Below are 27,453 nucleotides of genomic sequence, written 5' to 3' on the forward strand. Positions count from 1 at the left end.
GAAATCAAGGCCCCGCTAGTAATTGCATGTCAATATTCAGGATAACTTTGTGCCTAATAGTCAATGACTGGATGCAAGTGATTTGGTGAACACTTCTCTATCAACAAGTGTGTGAGGAGTCAGAGGGCACAGGCCTGGGATGAGGAGGAAGCTATGGGAGCCACCCAGGTACACGCACCTCTCAGCCAAGGCTCTGGTGCACAGTAGGGCCTCAGAAAGCATTTGCTGAGACAGGTTGAGAGCCTTTGCAGGGGGAAGCCTGTCGGAGGCCTGGGGCTGGGGGCAGGAGGGAGGCCTGTCTTGGTCTCCTGTTTGCCCTGTGAGGGAGGAGGGGGTAGGCCACCTCTGAGGTGACCAGGCTCTGCTTCTGGGGGACCCACAGTCTGTCCACTTTCCCCAAGCCCCCCTTCCTTCCTTTCCCCCAGGCTTCCCATCTGCTCTCTTCCTCCCTGAGACCATGCTCTCAGCACTGCCCCCTGCAGAGTAAGGGGGAGCAGGGTCCAGGCAAGAAGAGGACAACCACAGGGAAGAGGGGAGCAGGGAACAGTGCTGAAGCCTGGAAGCCTGGGGAGGTGGCGCGTCCCCAGCACCCTGTGTCTGAGGGTCAGTTTCTCCTCCTTTCCAGATGAGCTGCCATATCTCAAGTGCCCGCTGCACACAGTGCTCAAACTGACACCTGTGGCTTATGGTGAGTGCCCCCAGCTTCATCTGGGGAACTCACATAGATGCCATGATCATGCCTCCAGTGCCTACTATTTGCACAGCAGAGTCCTGAGGGAGGTTCCCTGTGTGGGTAGTTGGATGTCTTGGCAGAGGCGGGACTGGTGGTAGCAAGGTGAAAATGGGAAAGGACTGAGGCCTCTAAATCTGAGGACTGGCCCCAGCTTTCTCTGTCTCTACCAGAGCACCAAGCTTATAGCATAAAGCTGGAGAGGAGAGGGTCCCAAAGAGGACCCAAGGAATAAATGTATGTTGGGGCCAGATTGAACAAAAGATTTAAAGACCAGCCTGGGCTGGTCTCTCCTGGGGGCATTAATTAGCTGTGGAATGTTCATGAGCAAGGAAGAGACAGACTCAAATCTCTTCTGGGGTGTAAACAGGGCAGGCAGTGTACTGAAGTCTGGATTAGGGTGCAATCCACAGGGATGGAGGCAAGGGGGCTTCTGCAGGCATTGAGCCTCCTCTGCCAGCTCCAGGCCCCAAGGATACCACCCTCCTCTTTCCTCAGTCTCCCCAGAACTCCTTTGTGACCTTCCATACCCTGGTGTTGCCATAAACCACATAGTTCTCTAAATAAACTCTACCTGGGACTGACCACCCCAAGGCAGTGGCCCCAGGACTCTCCAACCACTTCAGCACCTAACACAGCTTGGAGGATCCACAGAGCTCCATGGTTGCTACATAGATTAGGTTTCTGTCTCATAGACAAGAGCTGGGGGTGGGCAGAGACCATCTCTTCTCATCTCTCTTTCCCACTGACAACTGAGGAACGGAGGCTCAGAGAACTCTGAGACTAACAGGGGCAGAGCTGGGTGGATGCCCCACTCCTGCCTCTCAGGCCTGCTGTCTTCCCCAGACATCATGCAGCTGGCCTAAATTCCCCTCTCTACAGGGCAGAGTCACAATCTGCACACAGCATGGAGCTGGGGGTGTGGGTGGTGATGGGTGGGGGGCCGAGTGACACCTCAGGGAAGATGTGTGCTCACCTTGGTGGCTTGTGGCTGGATGAGTTGTTCTTTTTGAGGCTGCAATGTGGAGTCCATCTACCTGAATGTGGAGGCCGTAAACACACACCGGGAGAAACCTGAGGTAGGTGATGGACTCTGTGGCTTAAGCTGGCACCCAGTGAAAGCACCCTCTCCCACAGAAAGGCAGCCCCGGTCCCACAGAGCTTGGGTGTTTCACTCCAACAGGCAGGATAACCCAGAAATGCGGGAACCGCAGCCCAGACCTGAGGCACCAGAGACGCAGGGCTGGAGCAACCCCTGCCAAAAAGGCCTCCAGCCGGGATTCCCCCAGGCTTGCTGGAGAAGAGGGTCAGGATCCAGGCCTGGCTGAAAAAGGGGAGCCTGGCCGTGAGAACAAGAGGCAAGGAGGGGCTGGCACTCCTGTCTCCTTCCTATTAACACTGGGTTCTCTCCTCTTAGAATGTGGACATCACCCGAGAACCTCAGGAAGCCCTGGACACTGTCCCTGCCCACTACTGAGCCCTTTCTAAGAGGTCAAACTGCCTCTCTCCTCACTGTCTTCCACCTTTGGGAGCTGCTATCATTGCTACTCTCTTATCCTGAGAACTATCTGGACTTGGCTTTATTGGAAGAGACCCGCTTCCAGTGAAGAAGCCCTCATCAGCTGCAAAACAGGTCTTGGTTTCTAGCTACAACCAAGGAGTTGTCCAGCTCAGAATGAAACTTTTTCTTTCTGAATTCCTATTCCCTGATCAATAAAGACTTCTCTTACTGCCTGCAAAAGGGGAGAAGAGGTCATTGTAAGGCTTCTCCGACAAGATCTTGTTAAGATGCTGACCCTGTGAAATGGCTCTGGTGCTGTGGGGCTGTGGAATGGGTGAGAGCTTCCTGGAGAGAAGGGCTTTGGGGCAGCACCTCCAAACGTGAGGGAGGAGATAGGTCCAGGTGAGTGCCTATGGCCTTGTTCCTTGGTGAGCAGCATGACTGAGGACAACATCTTCACCCCTACACTCAGAGAAGAATCTGCCTTTGGACCATATTGCTCCTCTCTTCCCCAACACTTGCTGCCATCCTGAGTGATTTCACTGTCCAAATAAATGATCCAAACAATACCCTAGCCTCCCATTCCCCTGCCCCATCAACTTCAGTGACCTTCTTCCCTTCGGTCATCCACTCCATGGACCTTGGTTGGCATAATCTAGACTTCGCTCTAGTCTGACTTCTTAAAGACAAGCATCCCACTGCCTGACCACTGCCCCTTAGTCCTTCCAACTTTCTGTGTCAACCACAGGATCCCTAGCAGCATGCCTCTCACACAGCAGGCATGTATGTAGTATTTCTTAAATAAACAATATTGGTTCTTCTACTGCATCGAGTGTGGAGTCCCCTGACTCCTCTATCATCTCCCAGTCCTCTTCTTCTCATTGTTCTTCCATCCCTGCCCAGCTTGGATCCTACACTTCATCTCTTCAGCTACTCTCCATGCAGCTACAATGGACAGGTACTGGCCATCCAGCGGTGAAGAGACAGACTCATATACCTCCTGCCTTTATTCCTTTGTCCTTCAATTGCAACCACCAGCAAGACCCAAATTTTGTATAATCCGCATCACCTCTTTTACTGGAATCTACTACAATGTTGCTGACCGCTGCTTGAAACAAATCTGCATTTATCTGCTTCCACAGCCACCCTTAGATCCTGTTCAAAGTCAGGGTCACCCTCTATTCTCTGGTATTCTAGTCCATCCCACTTTCTTAAGGATGGGCTAATTTAGTCAGTTCCTTACTATTCCATACCTATATCCTGTCCTTCTCTATCAGCTTTTGCCCCCACAGTCTATGCAACATGTTCAGGTCTCTCTCCCCTATTCCAAGAAAATGCTCCTTTGTTCCCATGTCCACCTTTAGTTACTTCCCTTTCTATCTCTCCATTCTTATATAGACATCTCATAATAAATCTACACTTACTATCCAGAACCTTCTCCCTTTGCCATCTGTTCCAGGCTTTCCTCCTCTATGTGTTTGCTTAAGCTATTATCCCCTTGCCTGCCATGCTTTCCCCAGGCTTCTCTCCCACTGAAGTCATACTTGTTTTTTAGCCTAAATTTGGAGCCCACCTTCCCCATAGAGCTATGCTGATCTCTAGCTCTTCAATGAACCTGAAATATCACTCACAAGAACCTAAGCATATTAAAAGACAGAACAAACTCTAATTCATTTTGCAAATTTAATGTAACTCTGATACCAAAATATGACAAGACACAAAAAGCAAACAATAAAGCAGGATTGGCAAATAGATTTTTCATAGTGTGTTACCCTCAGCTGATTGGTAGTATCTGTTTAGACTGTTGTGTGGACAAAGATTCCAAGGATGTACCTTGGCTCCATGGGAAGGGCTGCTGCAATTCATTGCTAGGATCTGTAAACATGGGAAATAAACCTGAAAACAAAATACCAAACAGAAACATATTTTAGCACTAAATATACTGTTTTCTCACACTTCCTTCATTGTGCTCATCTCCCCACCTTGCCCTCCCGCCTTGGGGTTTCTTATAGCATCTCCCAGTTCTTATACCCATCCCCATGGGTCTTGGCTATGGAAATGTTGTAATTACCTGAAACCTTACTAGCCATAGGAGAAGCTATAGGCACCAAGGCTGGTGGCTCCACCACCAAAGCCAGCACCATTGCTCGGTCCACCGCCAAAGCCAGCACTACTGCTTGGTCCACCGTTGAAGCCAGCACTGGTGCTCAGTCCACTGCCAAAGCCAATAATAGAACTGGGTCCACCAATGAAGCCGGTGCTGGTGCTGGGTTCGCCAGTAAAGCCAGTGCTGGTGTTGGAACCACTGCCAAAGCCAATGATAGTACTCAGTCCTTCGTCGAAGCTGGTATTAGGCCCACCGCCAAAGCCATCACTGATGCTGAGGCCACCACTAAAGTCAGCACTGGTGCCAAGTGTGCTGCCAAAACCAGCATTGGTGCCCAGTCCACCACCAAAGCCATCACTGGAGATCAGTCCACCACCAAAGCCAGCACTGGTGCTCAGTCCACCACTGAAGCCAGAGCTGGTGTTCAGTCCACCACCAAATCCAGCACTGGTGCTTAACCCATCGCCAAAGCTGAAACCGGCACTGGGGCTGGGTCCATCACCAAAACTGACACCAGTAGGACCACTAAAGCAGGTACTGGTGCTGGGAGGGCCACCAAAGCATAGGTTGGTGTTAGACACACTGCCAAAGCAGAAGCTGGCGCTGGGGACTCCATCAAAGCCAATGGTGGTGCTGGGAACACTGCCAAAGTCAGTAGTGGTGTTAAGTGCCCCACTGAAGTCAGCACTGGTGCTGAACACACTGCCAAAGCCAGAGTTGGTGCTGGGTGCACTACTAAAGCCAGTGCTAATGCTGACAGCACTGCTAAAACCAGCACTGGTGTTGAGTGCACCACCAAAGCCAACACTGGTGCTCAGTGCACCACCAAAGCTGGCACTGGTGCTAGGAGAGCCACCAAAGCAGACACTGGTGCTTAGTGTGCCACCAAAGTCAGTGCTGGTGCTGGAAGAGCCACCGAAGGAGACACTACTACTGAGTACACCATCAAAACCAGTGCTGGTGCTAGGAGAGCCACCAAAACAGATACTGGTACTGAGTGTGCCACCAAAACTGGCACCAGTACTAGGAGAGCCACCAAAGTAGACACTAGTGCTGAGTGTGCCACCAAAGCCAGTGCTGGTGCTCAGTGCACCACTAAAGAGTGCACTGGTGCCGAGTGTACTGCCAAAGCCAGTGCTCATAATGAGCGCATCACTGAAGCCAGCAGTGGTGCTGGGTGTGCCTCCAAAACCAGAGCTGGCTCCACCACTGAAACTGGTACTGGTGTTGAGTGGGCTAATGAAACTGGAGCTGATCCCACCACCGAAGTTGGCACTGGTACAAGATGTACCACCAAAGTTAATACTGGCTTCACTGCTGAAACTACAGCTGGTGCTGGCTGCACCACTGAGGCTAATGCTGGCTCCACCACTGAAGCTGGAGCAAGCGCTGGATGTGCCGCCAAAGCAAATGCTGGCTGCACTGCTGAAGCTGACACTGGTGCTGCATGTGCCACCAAAGCTAAGGCCAGCTCTGCCACCAAAGCCACCACTGGGGCTGGGTGTACCACTGAAGCTAATACTAGCACCATCACTGAAGCTAGCCCTGGTGCTAGCTCCTCTGCTGAAGTCAATGTTGGTGCCGGCATTTGCACTTTCTTGGGCTCTGGCCTCAATTTCAAATGAAAATCTGCTCCAGGCCTGAGCATCATCGCCTAACTCTTCCCTTGTTAGGCAGTCGATATCCATGTCATCCCAATTCCAGGGCCCAGCCACAGCTTCCTCTCCAATCCCCATTTGGGCTCTTGCCTCAGCCCTGGCCTCAGCCTCAGCCACAGCCACAGCTGCAGCTTGGACTTCCATCTCCACTGCCTCCCGGTACTGAGCGGCCCAGTCCTTGGGGTCTTTCTTCTGCACCTGAAATAAGAATGACAATCATTATAAGGAAAATAACATTTGTAATTATGTATTAAGTACCTACCATGGGCTTTGTGTAAAACTAATGGTAGCATTTTAAAAAATTCTAAGTTGTTGGGGGCACTCTAATGGGTCAGTCCTGAGATCCAATTTTAGCTCTGATAACTTAGGTGCTGTGTGACCTTGGACAAGTTAACCTTAACCTCACTGAGCCTGTTTTCATCTGTAATATGGGAAAAGATAAGAGAGTAAGTATGTTATGAATTGAATGTTTGTGTCCCCCCAGAATTCATATGTTAAAGCACCAGCCTCCAATGTGACTACATTTGGAGGTAGGGCCTTTATGGAAGTAAAGTTAAATGAGGTCATAATGGTGGGGCCATGATCCAGTAAGATTAGTGTCCTTATAAGAAGAGGCTCTCTCTCCACCATGAACACAGCAAGAAGGTGTTCGTCTGCAAGCCAGAAGAGAGGCTTCTCCAGAACTGACCCTGCTTGACCTTGATCTAGAACTTCCAGTCTCCAGGACCATGATAAAATAAATTCCTGTTGTTTAAGCCACCAAGTCTATGGTATTTTGTTATAGCAGTCAAGGAGACCAATATGAAGTATGAATAATGAATGAAATAATGTAAATTTTATGTCAAGCAGCATTCTAGGACATGAATGAAGTTCCATATGTTTATATATGAACTTCAGTCTTCCCTGTACCTGCCCATCCCTGCACATGGCCTGCCCCAGCCAAGGGCATCCTGTACCCTTAATATGTCAAGACAGGGGAGCTCTTCCGTTACCTTGCAGGCAAACTTGAGGACTTTCATCTTGCTAGTCTCATGGTAGGAACGCAAGCCCCAGAAGAACTCATATTCAGGTGGTCTGCTATTGGGGACCCTCTTGTACTCCAGGTACCTTGGAGAAAGGAAATAAAACTTGCTTCTAATCAAGCAAACCTATTGTCTTAATGACTTAGCACCAGGTGGCAACCTCCTCCAAACAAATACTAAACTCAGCTTCTAGAGAAGGATTTCCAAGGCTCTCCTTCCCCAGACTTACTCCCAAACACAGTTCATGATCTTGGCCTCCAATACTGAGCCATTTCCCATTGGCCCTGTGCAAAGCAGTCACTTGGTGTTGCAGGGGAGGCATGTATAGGGCATAGTGTCACAGGAAGGCCAAAGTATCCTGCCACCTGTGAGGAGTAAACCCAAGTTTCTATTGGGTGTGTTGTAAACAGAGGAGCCATTCTCTGGGCATTCTGCTCTGAGCACACCCCATAGCAAGGACCTTGTGTTTGGTCTGGCCCAGCACTGGAATGGTCCACCCATGGAAATTGTGGACAGGACTCAGTTCTAGGGAACAGAATGCCCATACCTCTAAAGCTGGTATTTTAAAAAAGGGAGTGGGCGCTGATCAAGCACTGTCTGGACCAGACTGGCACACTCAGAACACTGCAGGGCCTTACAAAGCCCCCAAACACCACTTACTTCTGCTTCACAAACTCGTCTGTGATGAGCTTCCTTACTTCCCCAAAGAGCGAGTGCCTCACCCTGACAATGGGAAAAAAAAACCCATGAAGCAAGATCAGAACTCCCCAGGTGAGGGCAGAGGCCTTTCCCAACGTGGAAGAGACCTCTCTAGCACATGAGACCATCTCCATGAAGTCAGGAAAGCAGTGAACACATGGTCACTAGAAGCAGGCAGTTGAGGCCAGATGGTTCTTTCTCAGGGATGCCCTGAAAGTCTATCTTATACATCAGCTTAGAACAGAAAGAGGGAGAAGACAGTCAGGACCCTTTCCCCATCCACCCAGGTCAAAACCCTGGATCCTCTGCCCTATCCAGCACCCCCACCCACTCCACCAGACCACCAGGCTGACACAATCCTGGGACCATCCTCTCTTGCCAAAGGACAACACGGACAGCAAGTGCTGAGAGAGCCCAATCATACCCGGGGCGCAGCCCCAGCTTGCGCAGCACCTCCCAGATGACAGCTGCAAGGGGAGGCAAAAGAACAGGGACAGAAAATGAACATGTGGAATTCCAACCACAACCCCCAATTCAGCTGCCAGCCCAGCCACTCACCCTCATTGGCCTTGTTGCCATTCATAAAAATGACACTCAGAATCACCATGAGAAGACCTAGTTTGGGTGTGTCCTTGGTCCTAGGAGAATAATGGGACAGAGAGAAGGTTTACGTCCAGCAGCCATCTGCAAAAAACCACACTGGCCAGCTCACTGGGCTAGCCTCCCCCAGATTCTTCAGATATGGGAGAATTCCTCCCAGTCTATGCTTCAAGCTCTATGTAACCCTGAGTGAGGCACTTAGACTCTTGAGCCTAGTCTCCTACGCATAAAATGGGACGATCACATCCTCCTCTCCCCGGGATGCTGAGAAGACAGAAGGATGCCTGTCAACTTGGTAGGACCTGGGCACCCAGTCAATGTGAGTCCCTTCTTTCTCTCCCAGACTCCTCAGCCCTGAGAGAACTCGAGGCACAGCCCCAATGATGCTCCTGTCCTTCAAGCACCATGATCCACCCATACCAGGAAGCCCTCCCTTGAGAACCATTCTACCAAGGCCAACAGGAAGAGACAAGCAATGACAGGTCTGCTTTCCTGGGAAGCTTCTGGAGAGACAGAAAATCTGACAGTAGGAATGCCCTGCTCCAGGCTTCTACACCCTTCAGCCAATCATAATCAGGCACCACTAGTCTGAGTAGGGCTCAAACTATGTTCAGGAGCTGTAACAGGGGATTTTTTAGGTTCTGTCTTTCCTGACTCCCCAAGGGAATGTGAGGAGAGAAGAAGACAGGGATGGACAAAAGCAGAAGCCTCTCTCCCATCCCAGCCCTATCCCAGCTTACGTTCCCAGTATGCCTGCGGAGGATTCCTGAATGCTGATGAGAATATACAAGCTACTTTGCTTATCAATTTCCTTCAGATTGACTCGAAACATCTGCCAAGTGAAAGAATAGTCTGTGAGATGACAAAATTCAGCCTAGGCATCAATGAGCTTGTTGAGCATCCCGCAGTTCCCTGTTTACCTAGGGTTTTGTGACTGTGTGTGAGAAATAAGGCACATAAAGCACTTAGTTGCGTGGCCAGCACACAGCAAACAGGTAACAAATGTACTATTGTTATCAAAATCATATTTGTGATTAGTGGGAATCTAGGGAGATAGAGACTGGGCAATGGAAGGGAGAGGTGACCACCTGAAATACATTACAGGACATGTCAATCAGCAGCCAGCAGCCAGGACTAAACTAGGTGGCTTGGGTCCAACCTGTGCTTTACCACCGACTTGCTGTGTGACCCTGGGATAGTCTATGCTGCTCCCTAGGCCACTGTCTACCCAGCTACACAGTGATGGGGCTGGATTAGTGAGTCTCTGTGGTCCCCCGCAAAGAGACATGTACACCTTTGTTCCATTCAAGACTTCCCCGTTGCACCCATCCCTCAGGGCTGTCCCTTTACCTTCTCCAGAGCATAGCTTGCTCGTTCAATGATCTCTGGGAAATATTCATCATATTCTTGGATGATATCCTTCAGCATATCTGCAGGAAGGGAGAGGTGGAAGTAGCTGGGCTGAGCAGGGGCCACTGACCTGCAGCCCTTTTGCCAGCTCTGTGGGGTTTGTGCAGTCTGAGTCTTGAATTGTGTTAACAGGAGATGCCAGCCATGACAGAGTGTGAAGAGAGTGGGGGGTGCGTACATATGAGAGAATGGAAAGGCCATAATGGTAAATGGTTATCCCCATGGCATGGAGAAGAGGGGAGAAGAGAGGAGAGTTCAGGGAGGAGGGTTGGTATGACTCTACCTGAGCGCTTGATGGGTATCTTTGTCTGGTCCTTAACCAACAGGTATTTCACCAACTTATTTGCCTAGGGGAAGAGGAATACATGGGGAGACCTCAATATCTTTTCAGAAAACTTGGTAGGATGACAAAGAAGAGGGCAGGTGAATAAGAGAAGAGACTGGGCAGCATTGGATTCTTACCCTTTCTTGCAAAATGGCCACATCTCGGGGCAGTGGAGGCCTCCGGCCCCATGGGATCCACCTATAATTAACACCACCTCTCTCATCCCCGTTCAGATGCTTGGACTGCATTGTCAGAAAGAAGGAAGGTCCAGAGTTACCAGGTGAAAGAGTTGGCTCTGTCTCCCTACCCAGCCTGTTCCTGAAAGTCTCCTAAACCCTCCCTGTAGTGGGTCCTGACCTTACCATTGGCCACACGGAATCCTAGATTTGTTTTTCACTATCTTCTAGGCAGGAGTTTCATTTCCCTGCCAGGACAGGAATGCCCCAAGAGCCAGGCCTGGTTCCTTCTCTTCTTCTTTTGGCCACCACTGGTTCTACTAGCTGTATCCCTTCAACAAGTCTCTTCACCTCTCTGGGACTCAGTTTTCTTATCTTTAAAACTGGGACCTATGATCCCTAGCTGGTAAGAGTTACTTCCAAAACATAAAGACACAACTTGTGTGACTATACTCAAAACAAAACCTGGCATGTGGTAGTTACTATGTAAATACAAGTTGAATTATATCCAGGTTGCAGCTAAGGGTATGGATGTCTTATTTCCCAACCAATCTGTGAACTGCCAATGAGCAGGAACCACATCACATTCTTCTCAGCATCTCTCACAGCCAATGTGAACACAGGGACTGGCTCAGAATAAAAAGTCTCAGTAAACTCTCGTAGAACAGATGAACAAACCAGGAGGATAAGAATGGAAAAGAAGTACAAAGTTAAAGATGGTGATGTCAAAGATCTCACCTTTTGGTTCCTCTTGCCCCGGGTCCTGGATGTGGGCTCCAGACTCAACTGAGCCAGGTAGTCATCTGCCAGGGCCTGGACAGCAGCAGCAACCTGAGTCTCAAGGGCACTTATGTTGGTCTGAGAGGTAGCCATTTTGGCCTGGACCCCTTGGTCAATTTGAGTCTGGCTTTCAGTTGTCCGGACCTTAGTGGCAACCTTCTGAGCCCTGAACCCTCTCTTGACCCGGAGGGTAACTGCTAAGGCTTGGTCTGTGACCATTTGAGTGGCAGGTGGGGCCTCAGAGATCTCACAGGCAGAATTTGGGCCCTTATTGGCAGCCTTCTTGCCCTTGGATTTTTTGGGCCAGATAGCTGCTGATGAGGCCTCAGTCTGCCTGGTAGCTGTCTCAGTTGCATCTGGGGCCTCTAGGAGCTCAGTATCAGTATTTGTGCCCTTAACAGTTGCCTTCTTGGCTTTGAAAGCTTTCCTAGTTTGGATGGAGGCTGCTGTGGCCTGGGTATTGGCTGTCACATTGGTAATTTGGCCTTGGGTGGTAGCAGTGTAAGTGGTAGATGGACCCAGTGAGATCACAGTGGCACTAGCTATGGCCTTATTGTGAGCCTTCTTAGCCTTGAAAGCTTTCTTAGGCTTGGTGGAGGCTAACAAGGCCTGGGAATTGGCTGACTCACTGGCAAATGGAGTCTGGATAGTCTGTGGGATCACAGGTAAGTTTAGGGCCTGCAAGGGTGACTTAATCTCTGTGGTGACACTCTCACTGCCAGTTGGAGATTGGGAGCCCTGGGCTGCCTTAGCAGTAACTCTCTTTGTCTTGTTGGCTTTCTTAGGCTGAGAGGTGAATGAAGAAGCCTGAGTATTGGCTGCCTCAGTGGTAGCTGAAGCCTGGGTGACCTGGGGGATGATTGGCAGGTTTAAAGCCTGAAAAGTTATTTTAGGCTTGTTGGTGGCAATCACATCGGCAGATGGGACTGGAAGGGTAGCAGGTATGGTCTTAGTGATAGCCTTAATAGGGGCCTTCTTGGTCTTGCTTTTCTTAGGCTGGTTGGCAACTGGTGGGTCCATGGCCAGGGGGTCCTTGGTTGCCGCCAAGAGGGTATGCATCAGCAAGATACTGTCTTCTTCTGTGGTCTCAGCCTGTACATCTGGAGGGAAGTGAAGCCCCAGGCTCCCAGGGGGAGGCAGAGGGCCCTACACACTTAGGATTATGATAGGCTGAGCCATCTGGCCTCCCTACAGCCCACCCTTTCCACAAGGCCTCCCCTTCCTCTGAGTGATGACTGATTGAAGGAGAGGGTGAAGAAAGAGGAAGGGAACAGGAAATAGGTAGGTTTTCCTCACCTTGTCCTCCTCCACCATGCAGGGGAGGACTGAAACAGGTTAGACAGAGAATTATGAAACTACAGAGTGGTAGGGGGTTCAACAGCAGTAAGTGAACTCAGGACAGGGCAGATGGCCTAGTGAGAATGCAGGGAGGCCTCACCTGTAACGGGGACATCTTATAATCATAGTCATTTCTCCTATTCATTTTTCTGGAAAGTCGAGAAACAGCTGAGCTTGATAGGATGGGGCCTGAGTTAAGAGAGAATGAGAGGGAGGTGAAGATTCATCAGGCCTCCTGACAATCCTTGAAGCAGCGGGATCTCATCAAACTTTGGGCCCCAAACCCTTCAACTACTGGGTTCTCATACCTAGAAACCCAGACCATCTGGCTTCCAAATCCTTGTTCCTCTCTTTGCCTCCAAGAAACCGAAAGTCAGTTTCACGACCCCGCCCCTTAACCTTACACACCACCCCCATACCGCAATTTGATAGTGCGCATGCGCGCCAACGGAATGAGTGCGGGCAAGCTCAGGCGCTCTGCGCGCAAGTGCTTTGGTGGACAGTCTGACCAATTCAATTCCACATAAACCCTCTGCCCTCAGATCAGCAGAACATCTCGGCTCCACCCCTTACCCTCCCTTTATAACTGCATCTCATCTCACTCCAACCCTTCCCCCAACATGGGCCCCCTCCCTCCCTCCCTCCTCTCTGCAGCACCTCCTTGCACCGCCCCTTCCCCAACCTCTGCAATAGACAGTCCCTCTCCTCTGCAGTACAGCCACGCACTGCAGCTCCGCTTCCCGAAATGCCCCCTCCCTCCGCTCTGCAGTACTTCTCCGCACCTCCTCTTCCCTTTATGTACCCGCTCCCTCTCTCAGCTCTGCAGTATGTCCTTGCACCGCCCCCTCCCCAACACCGCTCCCCTACTTCCACGTCTGCAAATGACCATCCCGCCCTTTCTGCAACATGGATACCCCACCACAAATCCGACAGTATTATGCTTTTACGCTTTTGTGTAATCCTCGTTCCCGAACCCTACCCGGTCCTGTCCCTTTCCTTTTCAAACTGGGAATCAACCAGGACCTAGCCCCTCTTTTCTCGCCTCTGAGCCTGATCATTTCACTGTTCAGTAGGAATTCTGCCCCTTCCTTCTTCTAGGTCCCAGTTTCTACTTTCAGTGGCCCAAACCCGGTCCCGCCCTCTTTCTCCAGCTTCACGGAGTCCTGCCATCGCCTATCTCCCTGCCAAACTGGATCCTGTTCCTTTCTTTCTATGGTGGAACAATTCCTTGATCTCTCCTTTCTGCAGTCCCGACCAGGTCTGCATCCCTCCTTCCTGCAGCCCCAACAGCCCCAAAGGCGAGTCCAGATCTCGCCTTTCCGTTGCTTAAGGGGGATTCTGCACCCTCCTTTCTCTGGTTCGAACCAGATCCAGGCACCTCTAAATCCGACCACTCTGATGCCTTTAGCTCCTGAATCCCTAGCAGATATTCTGCAAAACTTAGGGGCATGTGGAGTCAAACACATCGAAGCCCAAGCCCAAAGCCACCCTCCCTACAGGCTCTTCAGTAAAGCAGAGCACCTTAGCTCACCTCTCCAGTCCAAAAGGCGTCCGCTCTCTCCAAGCTTCTCCTTAGATCTGAGCTTGTCTGCTCCCCCTCCCCAGCCGGAAGTGATCCTGCCTCTTTCCGCCTCCAGAGGGGTCTCCTTCCCTGCCTGTCAGCCTCCTCCCTCACTCCCTACTTCCAATTTTCCTTTCCCCTCAGTGTGGTCTCTTTTCTGTACTACCTCTTAGTCAGCAATTACTCTCTTCTTTTCTCCATTTGATTTCTCTATCTCCCCTACCCTGTATCCCCTTCCTATGTGATTCCTCTGTTCCCCTAGGAGGACTGTGCTTCTCTGAACTCCCACACCAATGCTTCCTACAGCCCCCTCGACAACAACACTAATTACATAGAGTGTTGTCGATGTGTGTGTCTGGGTCTCTCCCCAGCAGCTGATCTGGGGTAGGGAACTAGATCATATTCATTTCTATTGCGTGAGTAGGACAAGATTAAGACGTTTAGAGGCTCTAAACAATGAAAGTTTAGGGTGGCCCCACATCATACGTAATTCAGAATAAAAACAGCAAATGTAAGGAAGTCTAACAAAAGGTTTTATTTATCCCCTGATGACTATGTTGATGCTTTTAAAGTATACCACCTTAGCTGAAAATTTTTATGGGGGCCATGTTCCTCCTTTACTGGTACACTAAGCAAGTGCTTAGACTCTCCCTTGTGGAATGGAGCACTGCTCCCCAGTACAGAACACAGTTCTTCTCAAGCATTCATTTTCTCACTCGGTCATTATTGGTTGAGCACAAGTTGTGCCAAAGCCCTTGTTCGATGTTGGGCAAACAAAGACAAGGAAGATAGGATGCCTGTCCTCAAAGAACTCACTTCTGTTCTTAACTTCTGAAACACCCATGTAGGAGGAACTAGTATTATCATCATTCCACAGTTGACAAAACTGATGCCCAAGAGGTGAAGTGATCTTGTCTAGAGGCACATGGTCACTACATGACAGAACCAGGATATGAACCCACATCTGCTTGATTCCAAAGTGTGACACTTACTGCGCCAGGTCTGATACTTGGCTCCTTTCCTCCATTCTCTTCCCCTCATTTCTCTTGACCATCCCAACTCTCTATCTTTCTGCCCCCTTCCCTCCGTCTCTGTTCAAGTTTTCTCCTCTCCTTCTCCTGTTTCTTCTTTCACCTCATGCATTCTTTCTCTAATTCACTGGTGAAGAGTTTCCCAATGGTTTTTCATGTGCCAAAACCCGTACTAGGCATAGGAGATACAAAATGGATGAGATTCACACCCTGTCCTTGTAGAGTTCTCCATCTGCCTGGGATGCATAGAAATATGACATGTCACCTCAGAATGCCAGAACAGGGTATGGAGGGGGCTCACCGAGGAAATCACCAACCAGAAGGCAGTGAAATCTTCCAGATAGGGAGTGTTTGAGCTGGCTGGGTCCTGTGAGAGGAGTAGGACATTGGCAGAAGAGAAGGGGAGAAGGAATAATTTTGTGGGAAGACTGCAGGCTCTGAGGAACCTCTACTGAGTATAGGGGCACATGGGACAGTGGCAGATGAGTCTCTGCTCTAACGCACTGGCTTCCCATCTGTTCCTCTCCAGTCTGTTCTCACAGAGGCTCTCACAGTCATGTTTGAAACACAAAGCCCACCATATCTGTAGTCACCAAGGGTTCCCTTGGCCTGCAGGTTTAAATCCAAGCTCCTTAGCCTGTCATTCAGGGCCCTCCACGATTGGCCTCTGCCGGTCTTACAGGCCTTGGTCACAGTGGATGACTCACCATTCCCCAAACATCTTCTGCCTTCTGCCAATGCCATACCTTTGCTCAAGCTGTTCCTCTACCTGGAATGTCTTTGTTCCCCACTCCCATACCCCATGCCTGCCTATAAAAGGCTTGCCTTCCTAAAAAGACTGGTACAAATGCTGCTTTCTCCAAGAAACCATCTGAGATCACCCCAAGTTTAATTTCTTTCCTTTCCCCTTATTCTTGCATGACCATGTCAAAGCACTTGACAAACTAGGCAGGAATTCTGTGTTTACTGGTTTACTCTCTGTCCTACCTGCTGGATTGTGAGTTCCTTGAGGCCCCATCATGCAGATCTGGTTCATCTCTTAGACCCAGAACTCATGTCCTGATTCACAGAGTAGCCATCAGAATGAAATATTATGTTACCTGATCTTCAAATACCCTTCTGCTAATTTTCCCTCTCTCCTTCCTTTATTTCATTATTTCTCCCATTGCCATTTTTTTTTTGTTTTTTTCGTATTAAGCCATGTCTAAATCCAGTGCTACTCCTGAACTTTCCTTATACATGGTACAACACACCTCTTTTTAAGTCAGTTTGGAGTTGGATTTTCTCTTACTTACAGCCAAAAGCATACATATACAGAAATCAGTACTAAATTTTTATGAGTAGAAACTGCAGGAGTGGACACAATTTAGAAAAGTATGAGGGTATGTTGGCTATATCTAGGGAATCCTAGAACAAGACAAGGATGCCCACTCTCACTATTTGTATTCCACATAGTAATGGAAGTCTTAGCCACTGCAACTAGCTAAGAAAAATAAATAAAAATCCTCCAAATTGGAAAGAAAGAGGTAGAATTGTCATTATATGCAGGTGACATGATACTCTATGTAGAAAATCCCAAAGTCTCCACACAAAACATATTAGAACTAATAAATAAATTCAGCAAAGTAGCACAATACAAGATTAATATACAGAAATCTGTTGCATTTTTTATTGAATGAAAGATTCTTTAAATTCTTTAGTGCTTTACAATGTTCAAAAGTTTCACACACATGATTTCATATAATCCCATAATAACCTTTTTTAATCCCCTAGCACTATCTTGCCCCTCCAACCTCCCTCTCTCCACTGGTAACCACTAGTCTGTTCTCTATATCTGTGAGTCTGCTTCTTTTTTGTTATATTCATTAGTTTGTTGTATCTTTTAGGTTCCACATATAAGTGATATCATGCAGTATTTGTCTTTCTCTGTATGATTTATTTCACTTAGCATAATGCCCTCCAAGTACATCTATGTTGCTGTCAATGGCAACTTTTCTTTTTTATGGCTGAATAGTACTCCATTGAATATATATACACCATCCTCTTTATCCATTCATTTGTTAAAGGACATTTAGGTTGTTTCTTTACCTTGGCTAGTGTAAATAATGCTGCTATGACTATTGGGCTGCATGTATCTTTTTGAATCAGTGGGGTTTTTTTCAGATATACACCCAGGAGTGGAATTGCTGGGGCATATTGTAGCTCTATTTCTAGTTTTTTAAAGAAATCCTCATACTGTTTTCCACAATAGCTGCACCAATTTACATTCCCACTAACAGTGTAGGGGTGTTCCCTTTTTTCCACATCCTCCCCAACATTTATTTTTGTTCTTTTTATTTTCTTTAATTTTTATACAATTTTAAAAGTTACTTTCCATTTACAAGTAATACAAAATATCAGCTATATTCCTTGTGTTGTACAATATATCCTTGGCCTATCTTACACCCAACAGTTTTTACCTCCTATTTCCTCACCTCTGTATTACCCCCTGCCCTCTCCCCACTGGTAATGCAACTCTTTTGTTCTCTATATCTGTGAGTCTACTTTTTTTCATTTAAAATTGTGTCCAAAAGTTGCTAGGAATATGCTTAACCAATGAGATGAAAGATTTATATGCTGAGAACCATAAAATATTGATAAAGGAAATTGAACATGATTCAAAGAAATGGAAAGATATCCCATGCTCTTGGATTGGAAGAATTAAAATTGTTAAAGTGGTTGTACTACCCAAAGTAATCTGCAGATATAATGCAATCCCTATCAAATTACCCATACATTTTTCACAGAACTAGAACAAATAATCCTAAAATTTATATGGAATCACAAAAAGACCCAGAATTGCCTCAACAATTCTAAGGAAAAAGAACAAAGTTAGAAGCACAACTCTGCCAGACTTCAGACAGTACTACAAAGCTACAGTAATCAAAACAGCATGATATGGCACCAAAACAGATATAGAGATCAATGGGATAGAATTGAGAACCCAGAGATAATCCCACACACCTACAATCAATTAATCTTCAACAAAGAGGCAAAAATGTACAATGGAGAAGACAGTGTCTTCAGTCAGTGGTGTTGGGAAAACTGGACAGCCTCATGTAAATTAATGAAGTTAGAACTCTCCCTCACAACATATACAAAAATAAACTAAAAAAAATTTACAGACCTAAACGTAAGACATGACACCATAAAACTCTTAGAAGAGAACAGAGGCAAAACATTTTCTGATATAAATTGTAGCAATGTTTTCTTAGATTGGTCTTCTAAGGCAAAAGAAATAAAAGCAAAATAAGCAAATGGGACCTAATCAAACTTAAAAGCTTTTGCAGAACAAAGGAAACCATAAACAAAACAAAATTTTCTACAGAATAGTAGAAAATATTTGCATATAATGTGACCAACAAAAGGTTAAAACGCTAAACATAGAAACAGTTCATAGAACTCAATACCAATAAATAAATAAATAAATAAATAAATAAATAAATAAATAAATAAATAAATAAATAAACAAACAAACCAGTTAAAGAAAATGGCCAGAAGACCTAGTCATTTCCCTAAAGAAGATGTACAGATGACCAATAAGCACATGAAAAGATGCTCAGCATCACTAATTATTAGAGAAATTCAAATCAAAACATCATTGAGGCATCACTTCACACCAGCAGAATGGCCATTATCAAAAAGCCTACAAATAATAGATTGCTGGAGAAGGTGGGGGGAAAAGGGAACCCTTCTACATTATTGGTGAGAATGTAAATTGGTGCCACCACTATGAAAAACAGTATGGAGAGCCCTCAAAAAACTAATATAGAGTTACCATATGACCCAGCAATCTTGCTCTTGGGCATATATTCAGAAAAAATGAAAACTCTAATTAAAAAAGATACATGCACCCAATGTTCATACAATTTACATTTACAATAACCAAAATATGGCAGCAACCTAAGTATTCATTAACGAATGAATGAATAAAGAAGATGTATATATATATATAATGGACTATTAATCAGTCATAAAAAATGAAATATCGCCATTTGCAGCAACATGGATGGACCTAGAGATTATCATACTGAGTGAAGTAAGCCAGATAGAGAAAAACAAATATTATATAAATTACTTAATATGAAATTTAAGAAAATAATATAAGTAAATTATTTACAAAACAGAAACAGACTCATAGACATAGAAAACAAACTTACGGTTACCAAATGGGAGAGAGAGGGGAAGGATAATTTAAGAGTGTATAGATTAACAGATACACACTGCTATATATAAAATAAACAACAAGAATTTACTGTATAGCACAGGAATCTATATTCAATATCTTGTAGTAAGCCATAGTATGAAGAATCAAAAAATATATATATATATAAATCTCTTTACTGTACACCTGAAACTAACACAATATTGTAAATCTACTATACTTCAATTTAAAAAGTTAAAGTAAAAAATAAATAAAAGTCAATGGGTTTAGAATTAAGGAAGCTATATGGTTAGATTGTTTCTACATTTTACATACAGTGGCACAAAATCAACTCTAATTTAGGTATGTACATTATAATATTTAGGGAAAACATTAAAAAACATAAAGAGATGTTTTGTAAAAATACAATAGATAAATTAAAATGGAATAATAAAAATATTCAAATAATCCAAAAGAAAGAAAGGCCAAATAAAAGAAGCAAACAAAAAAGAACCAAGTAGAAAAGGAATAATAAAATGATAGACCATTCAGCTTTTAGTTGTTCAGTGATAATTCTCTACAAAATGATCTATAAATTCAACACAAACCCAATCAACATTCTGGGAGAGATTTTTGGTTTTATTTTGACAAGCAGAATCTAAACTTTATGTCAAAATGCAAAAAACTTAAAATAACTAAAGCTACTTTAAGAAAGATCAACAAAGTTATAGGATTTACCTACCTGATTTTGAGATTTTCTCTTTGTCTTTGATTTTCTCCAATTTGAAAATAATATGCATAGATGTAATATTTTTGGTATTTATCCTGCTTGGTGTTCTATAAGCTTTCTAGATGAGTGGTTTGATGTCTATTCATTAAACCTGAAATATTCTCAGTCACTATTACTTCAAATATTTCTTCTGTTTTTCCCTCTTTCTTGTCTTTCTGGAATTTCCATTACACATATGTTACACCGTTTCAAATTGTCCCACAGTTCTTGATTATTCTGTTCTGCCTTTTTCATTCTTTTTTCTCTTTGCATTTCAGTTTTAGAAGTTTGTGCTGACACTTCTTTAAGTACACTGATTCTTTCCTCAGCCAGTCTACTGATGAACCCATCAAAGGCATTCTCCATTTCTGTTTCAGTGGTTTTTATTCTAGCATTTTTTTTTAGATTTTTTTTAAAGTTTCAACCTCCCTCTTTACGGATCATGCTTTTCAATAGTATGTTGTCCACTTTTTTATTAGAGTCCTTGGCTTATTAATCATATTTTTTTTTTAATTTATGGTCTGATAATTCCAACATTTCTGCTGTATCTGAGTGTAGTTCTGATGCTTGTTCTGTCTCCTCAAACTGTGTTGTTTGTCTGTTAATTTGCCTTTTATTTTTTTTTTGTTGAAAGCTGGACATGATGTTCTGGCTAAAAGGAACTGAGATGAATAGGTTTTTAGCATGAGGTTTTATTTTTAGCAGGTTAGGAATTAGATTGTTTGCCATTTTCTGTATCTGTAAGTGTCAAGGCTAGAATTTCCTCTGTTGTCCTTGTGTTTATCTCCCCTGTTATATTTTGGTTTCCCTACAGACTTCTTTTTAAATAAGGTCTGATGCATTCAGTTCTTGCAGTTGTTTTTCTCTATTATTATACAGGAACCATATTGGTGTGATGATAAAGTATGTGTGTAAGGGGAGATTTTATACTTCTGTGATTAGGCCTAAGTGTTCTTACTGAGTCTGGTCCCTGGACCATGACCTTCACAAGACAGGAAGGCTAGAGAGGGCGGGAGTTGGGTGTTTTCCTTCTCCCAGGTCTGGTTCTGGTACAATCTTAGTCAGTCAGGCAGTAGTAAAATAATTTCCCGTTAGGGCTGGCCTTAGTAAGAACAGAATGCCCTTGATGTATTTTTAAATGGTTGTTTTCTCCCTACCCAACTGGAAGTATTTTTTCCAATCTTTACTAGTGAGAACTTGATAGGTTTCTTGGAGGCAAAACTCATGAAAGTGTGCCCCCTCTCCTAAGAATGTCCTCCCAGCATTTTAAACCCTCATTCTTATCCACAATAAGCCTCCATTAATTAGTCAATTACAATTTAACTTGTCCTACCCTGGTACTGGCCCCAGTGGTGATCTCTGCTCCTAGACTTTTGCTTTTGTAAGCTGTGATTCTCTGTAACTATCCCTCTGATTTTAGGAGCATCAGTTTACCTATGACTACAATTCCCTAACAAATCTAAGAAGAGCTGATTTTCAGCTTGATCAGCTGTTTTGGTTGTTGTTATGAGTACAATAGTGATGACTTTCAAGGTCCTTACATATTGGACCAGAAGTGTAGTTGGTTTTAAGACTCACTAAGAAGCAAATACAATCACTACAGTTGGAAATCATTGAGAAAAAAATACAAATTAATAGAACAGAATAGAGTCCAGAAATTAATTCACACATTTATGACCAATTAATTTTTGACAAAGGTGTCAAGACAATTCAACAGAGAAAGCAAGGCCTATTCAACCAATTGTACTGGAACAATGGTACAAAGCAGAGTTCAGAACTAGGAATATTTTCAGGGATAAAGAACAATGTAACATAATGGTGAAGAAGTTAATTCTTCAGAAAGATACAACAATTTAAAATACGTATGCAAATAACAGCAGAGCTTCAAAAATATAAGACAAAAATTTATATAATTGAAAAGAAAAAATAGCTAAATCAACAATAATAGTTAGACAATTGACAATTTCCCTCTGTGTTGTGTTGGTGGACTGAATGGGTAGTGTTTGAATTCCCCCAAGAGGGTAGTGTCAGTAGGATTCAGCAATAAGCTGAGTTTCTACTTCCAGCCAGCATCAGTGAACAGGCAATACCAGTCAAGACTAGTCAGAAATCTACTTTACCCTACTTGAGATGTCAGCAGACCACAATGGGGAGCTCAGCTTCCACTTTTACCTAGCATCAGTGAGACTGAACAAGTCAGTGCAGGTCCAGGCTAGTAGGCACTTTGCTTTTCCCCCATCCAGGTGTCAGTGGGGTCTGGTCAGGAGCTGAGCTTCCACCTTTCATCTGGCATCAACAAGACAAAATAAGACAGTGTAAGATGGGACTAGCTAGTACTTCACTCCCCTCAAGGCACACACTCATGCACACAAACAGCTCTGTTGTTAAAAGAACCAGCGAGGTGCTGAGCTTCCATCCCCTCCTGTATCAATGAGGTAAAACAAGGTGGTGTAAGGTGGGACTTAGGCAATACCTTGCTGTCCACACCCCAGTGTCAGTGGGTCCTAGCAGAGAGTTTAACTTCTGCCACTACCTTGCAGCAACAAAGTAGTATGAGTCAGTTCTCTGCTTTTCACTCCTATAGTAGCGTCAGGGCTCAATGGGAAGCTGAGCTTACACCCTCAGGCAGAAGCAATGAGGAGGTGCAAGTCAGTTCCTACCTCAAGAAAGTAGAAAAAGGTAAGACGGAGAAGATGGCGGAGTAGAAGGACGCTCGCAGGTCACCCTCTCCCACAAATACACCAAGACCCACATCTACAGACCCACTCAGCCAACCAGAGCACCTGTGGAACTCTGACAGAACATCACCCTCTTCAAAAGATAAAGACACCAAAAATCTAGTAGGAGAAAAGGAAAAAAGAAAGAACAAAAGGCAAAGCAGCGCGGGACAGGTCCCGCGGGGAGGGAGCGGCAAAGGAGGACTGGCGCTCGCTCGCTGGGTCTCCCCTCTCCAACTGAGAGGCCAGTGGGACGGAGGGGGAGCCTCCGAGGCTCGGATCTGTACAGAGCAGCCCTTGACTAACAGAACTAAGTTAAACGGGCACAGAGCGTCCCCCCGACACCCAGCCTGAGACGCCGGCCGGCAGCCACGGGCGGGGCCAGGCTGCACAAGCCGGGCGGAGGACGGAAGGGCTGCACGGAGGCAGCCCCGGGGGAACGCAAAGGGCTGTGTGCCGTGGCTGTGGGTGCACAGGGCAGAACAACCTGGGCCCTCCATAAAACAGCAAGGTTGATGTGCTCTCGGAGGAAGGGTGCACACCCCCATCTCCGAAAACCCGCGGAAAGTTTTCGGGGGAAGAGAGGCGGGGCTCAGGCACAGCCGCCATATCCTCCGCGCTGAGCACTCAGGCGGGGGCGAAACCTGCATCCTCACCGAAGGGCTTAGCAGCCTCAAAGGCCAGACTGAGGCTGGCCTGCAGCCCGGGGCAGATAGAATCCTTCCATCCTGGTCCCTCAGAGAACTTGCTCCACAAAGACAAACAAGGAGCTGGGTTTTGGCTCGGAGCAGGGACAGGGTTGTCCCTCGGTCTTCCCCGAGCCCACCCGCGGAGCGCCGACCAGGGCGGAGCGCCGACCAGGGCGGAGCGCGCAGCCGCACAGAGCAGCGGAGCTACTGGCGGCGCAGGTAGAGCGAGAGCGGCCCCCCGCCTTTCGGGCAGGAACACAGCCCCTGACCGAGGTGCTGGGAGGGGGCATGACCCGCCCTCCTACCTGGCCAGTCTGCACCATCTGACTGCGGCATCCGGAGGGGCAGCGACCCGCCCGCCCACAGCAGAGAGCTGCACCTGACCCAGTGTTAGGAGGAGGCGCGATCTGCTTGCCGACAGGTGCTGGGAGCAGCACAGAAGAGGGCGCCAACGGAGGGCCTCTGAAAACAGCAAGCTGAGCTTCCAAAACAGGACGAAGACAGAAAGACTTCACATTAAAAGCACACAGACTCCAGGAGAACACCGACAAACCCCCCCCCTTTTTTTTTTTAAACTGTTTTTACCTGTTCTATTTTCTATTACTCTCTTAATCTTTACTTCTTAATTCATTTCTATTTCTCTTGGGTTTTGATGTCCTGCTATTGATTAGACACAGGTTTCAAATACATCTATTCATCTCCCCCCCCTTTTTTTGAAAAGGTTTTAAAAGGACGTATCAACCCGATTAATACTCTGCTTCAACTCACTCTTCTATTATTCATTATACACTGTTTTCAAACCCTCTTTCTCCCTTCTTTTAAAATTCTTTCTCTCTCTCTCTTATTTTTTTTTCTTTTTTTCCTAAGTTCTATTCCTAAATAGGCATCAGATAGATAAAATCCTTAAGGACCAAAATAAACAACTGATACTCCATAAACCACAGTGCCAAAGAGGTATGAGCAAGATGAAGAAGCAGAAAAACCTTTCCCAATTAAAAGAACAAGAGAAATCCCCTGAAAGAAAGATCAACGAAATAGACATCGACAGCCTACTAGATCAAGATTTCAAAAAAGGAGTGATCGAATTGCTGAAGGAATTAAAAGAGATAGTGTTTAGAGATATAAAATATGTCAAAAATGAAATTGAAGCTATAAAGAAGAGCCAAGTACAATGGGTAAACTCATTGACAGAGATGAGGAATGATCTAATAGCTGTGCAAAGCCGACTAGATAACGCAGAGGAATGAATTAGTGATCTAGAAGACAGGGCAATAGAAAGCACCCATTCAGAAGAACTACAAGAGAAGCAAATAAAAAATAATGAAAATAGCATAAGGGACCTATGGGATAATATAAAGCATCCCAATCTTCACATAATAGGGGTCCCAGATGGAGAAGAAAGATCAAAGGGGATTGAAAAGGTTTTTGAAGAAATCATGACTGAAAACTTCCCAAACTTAAAGAAGGAATCAGATATCCAAGTACAGGAATTTCAGCAGGTCCCAAACAAGAAGAACGCAAACAGACCCACACCAAGACATATCATAATCAAGATGGCCAGAGTCAAGGATAAAGAAATGATTCTAAAGGCAGCAAGAGAAAAGCAAAGAGTAAGTTACAAGGGAACCCCCATAAGGCTCTCAGTTGATTTCTCTACACAAACACTACAGGCCAGAAGGGAGTGGCAAGATATATTCAAAGCCCTGAATGAAAAAAAAGATGCAGCCTAGGATCCTTTATCCAGCAAGGCTATCGTTGAGGATACAAGGAGAAATAAAGAGTTTCACAGACAAAAAAAAAAAAAAGCTGCAGGAGTTTAGCAACACTAAACCCATGCTAAAAGAAATATTGAAAGGTCTATTCTAAATAGAAAAGCAGCAGGATGCTACAGAAATGAGAAACACACAACTGGAAAGGTGATAACTCATGAATTACAAATAAAGTAAACATGAAATTATAAAAGAAGATGTACGAATCACTGAGAGTGGGAGAGGGAGGCAGGGAAATATAGAATTTTTTTTCTTTCTTTTTTAAATTTTTTTAACAGTAGGATGGGTTTGAGATCATGTTACTATCAGTTTAATAAAAACAGTTATAGTAATGGGTTGATAGATTTACAAAAAAGGGTAACCACAAGCCAAAAACTTACAAAGGAGTCACAAAAATTAAATGAAATCCAAGATAATACAAAGGAAAATTACCAAACCACAAAAGGAAGAAGAAAGGAACAAAGAGGATATACCAATTCAACTGCAAAGATAAGTTCAAAATGGCAATAAACACATATCTATCATTAATTACTGTAAATGTTAATGCACTAAATGCTCCAGGCAAAAGACACAGAGTGGTAGACTGGATAATAAAGCAAGAACCTTCAATATGCTGCATACAAGAGACCCACTTTAGGGAGAAGGACACATATAGATTGAGAGTGAAAGGATGGAAAAGGATATTCCATACAAATGGAAAAGCCAAAAAAGCAGGTGTTGCAGTACTGATTTCAGACAAAATAGACTTTAAAACAAAGGCCATAAAGAAAGATAAAGAAGGACATTTTATAATGAATAAAGGAGTGATACAAGATGAGGATATTACAATCGTTAATATATATGCACCCAATATAGGAGCACCTAAGTACATACAAGAATTACTAACAGAGATAAAGGGGGATATTGATGGGAATACAATCATAGTTGGAGATTTTAACACTGCATTAACATCACTAGACAGATCTTCCAGACAGAAAATAAACAAGGCAACAGAGAAATTAAATACTACAATAGAAAAACTAGATTTGGTGGATATTTTCAGAGCATTACACACCCAAAAATAGGATATACATTCTTTTCAAGTGCACATGGAACATTTTCCAGGACTGATCATGTACTTGGGCACAAAAGAAACCTCAACAATTTTAAGAAGATAGAAATTATCTCAAGCATCTTTACTGACCACAATGCCATGAAACTGGAAATCAACAACAGAGAAACAAAGGAGAAAAAAAGGAAAGCATGGAGATTAAACAATATGCTATTGAAAAAACAATGGGTCAATGAGGAAATCAAAGCTGAAATTAAAAAATACCTTCAGACAAGTGATAATGAAAGCACAACCACTCAAAACCTATGGGACACAGCAAAGGCAGTGCTAAGAGGGAAGTTTATACCGATACAGGCCTTCCTCAAAAAAGAAGAACAATCTCAAATAAACAATTTAACCCACCACCTGAATGAATTAGAAAAAGAAGAACAAAAAGCCCCAAAAAGCAGCAGAAGGAAGGAAATAATAAAGATCAGAGAGGAATTAAATACAATAGAGATTAACAAGACCATAGAAAAAATCAACCAAACCAAAAGCTGGTTTTTTGAAAAAGTAAATAAAATCGACAAGCCTCTGGCCAAACTCACAAAGAAGAAAAAAGAGAGAGCACAAATTAGCAAAATAAGAAAGGAAAATGGAGAAATTACAACAAACAAAATAGAAATACAGAATATCATATGAGAATATTATGAAAAACTATAGGGAACCAAACTGGATAACCTAGAGGAGATGGACAAGTTTCTGGAAACATACTGTCCACCAAGACTGAATCAAGAAGAATCTGAAAACTTGAACAATCCGATCACTAGAAAGGAAATAGAAATAGCAACTAAAAACCTCCCTACAAATAAAAGTCCAGGACCGGATGGCTTCACCGGGGAATTCTACCAAACATACAAAGAAGGACTCATACCAGTCCTTCTCAAACTCTTCCAGAAGATTGAAAAGGAGGGAATACTCCAAAACTCATTCTATGAAGCCACCATCACCCTGATACCAAAACCAGGCAAAGACGCTACCAAAAAAGAGAATTATAGGCCAATATCACTGATGAACATAGACGCCAAAAACCTCACCAAAATTTTAGCAAATAGAATCCAACAACACATAAAAAAGATTATACATCATGACCAAGTGGGGTTCATCCTAGGGACACAAGGCTGGTTCAACATACGCAAATCAATCAGTGTAATACATCACATCAACAAGAGAAAGGACAAAAACCACATGATCATCTCAATCGATGCAGAAAAAGCATTTGATAAAATTCAACACCCATTTATGATAAAAACTCTCGCCAAAGTGGGTATAGAGGGAACATATCTCAACATAATATA

General features: G+C 44.9%; 2 protein-coding genes and 1 non-coding gene across 28 annotated transcripts in view; 1 reads left to right on the plus strand and 2 right to left on the minus strand.

The window, feature by feature from the left end:
* Window positions 1–3,059, plus strand: part of PFKFB1 (6-phosphofructo-2-kinase/fructose-2,6-biphosphatase 1) — a 53,499-nt gene extending 50,440 nt beyond the window's left edge. For 8 of the 16 annotated variants that reach the window (XM_074359721.1, XM_074359713.1, XM_074359714.1 and 5 more), the window contains 3 exons: window positions 626–688; window positions 1,745–2,036; window positions 2,148–3,059. In XM_074359721.1, the coding sequence (XP_074215822.1) occupies window positions 626–688; window positions 1,745–2,036; window positions 2,148–2,337 (545 nt within the window). In that variant the 3' untranslated portion in view covers window positions 2,338–3,059. Of the gene's footprint in view, window positions 1–625; window positions 689–1,744; window positions 2,043–2,147 lie in introns of those variants that run through there. The other 8 variants (XM_045517177.2, XM_045517182.2, XM_010955741.3 and 5 more) reach the window with 5 other exon arrangements.
* An 841-nt stretch (window positions 3,060–3,900) lies between these two features.
* On the minus strand, window positions 3,901–20,750 carry TRO (trophinin). Of its 11 annotated transcripts, none has more exons than XM_074359705.1 (13): window positions 19,864–20,747; window positions 12,447–12,535; window positions 10,967–12,154; window positions 10,190–10,294; window positions 10,011–10,074; window positions 9,668–9,747; window positions 9,058–9,149; window positions 8,276–8,355; window positions 8,142–8,184; window positions 7,679–7,741; window positions 6,989–7,103; window positions 4,303–6,194; window positions 3,901–4,127 (listed from the first exon to the last, which is right to left on the minus strand). In XM_074359705.1, the coding sequence occupies exons 1-12, from the start codon at window positions 19,919–19,921 to the stop codon at window positions 4,314–4,316; spliced, it is 3,858 nt and encodes a 1,285-aa protein (XP_074215806.1). In that variant the 5' UTR covers window positions 19,922–20,747; the 3' UTR covers window positions 3,901–4,127; window positions 4,303–4,313. The 11 variants fall into 11 exon arrangements, with proteins under 11 accessions (XP_074215806.1, XP_010954041.1, XP_010954040.1 ...); XM_010955739.3 differs by lacking the exon at window positions 19,864–20,747 and adding an exon at window positions 13,878–14,015 and having other exon boundaries at window positions 10,967–11,041; XM_010955738.3 differs by lacking the exon at window positions 19,864–20,747 and adding an exon at window positions 13,878–14,015 and having other exon boundaries at window positions 10,967–11,059.
* Window positions 7,339–7,467, minus strand: LOC123617072 (small nucleolar RNA SNORA11). Its single transcript, XR_006725145.1, has one exon. It is a non-coding gene; the product is annotated as a small nucleolar RNA SNORA11 (small nucleolar RNA).
* Window positions 20,751–27,453: the final 6,703 nt, after the last annotated feature.

This window comes from Camelus bactrianus, chromosome X (genome assembly GCF_048773025.1).
Source record: "Camelus bactrianus isolate YW-2024 breed Bactrian camel chromosome X, ASM4877302v1, whole genome shotgun sequence".
Taxonomy (NCBI): Eukaryota; Metazoa; Chordata; class Mammalia; order Artiodactyla; family Camelidae; genus Camelus; species Camelus bactrianus.

Excerpts from the sequence above, each read along its gene's own strand:
- TRO (XM_074359705.1), bottom strand. The coding sequence starts at position 19,921 with ATGCATATTATTTTCAAATTGGAGAAAATCAAAGACAAAGAGAAAATC. Across the intron at positions 7,742-8,141 it reads AAGCTGGGGCTGCGCCCCGG|GGTGAGGCACTCGCTCTTTG; the intron begins GTATGATTGGGC and ends TCCCATTGTCAG. Across the intron at positions 7,104-7,678 it reads GACGAGTTTGTGAAGCAGAA|GTACCTGGAGTACAAGAGGG; the intron begins GTAAGTGGTGTT and ends CCTTTCTCCAAG.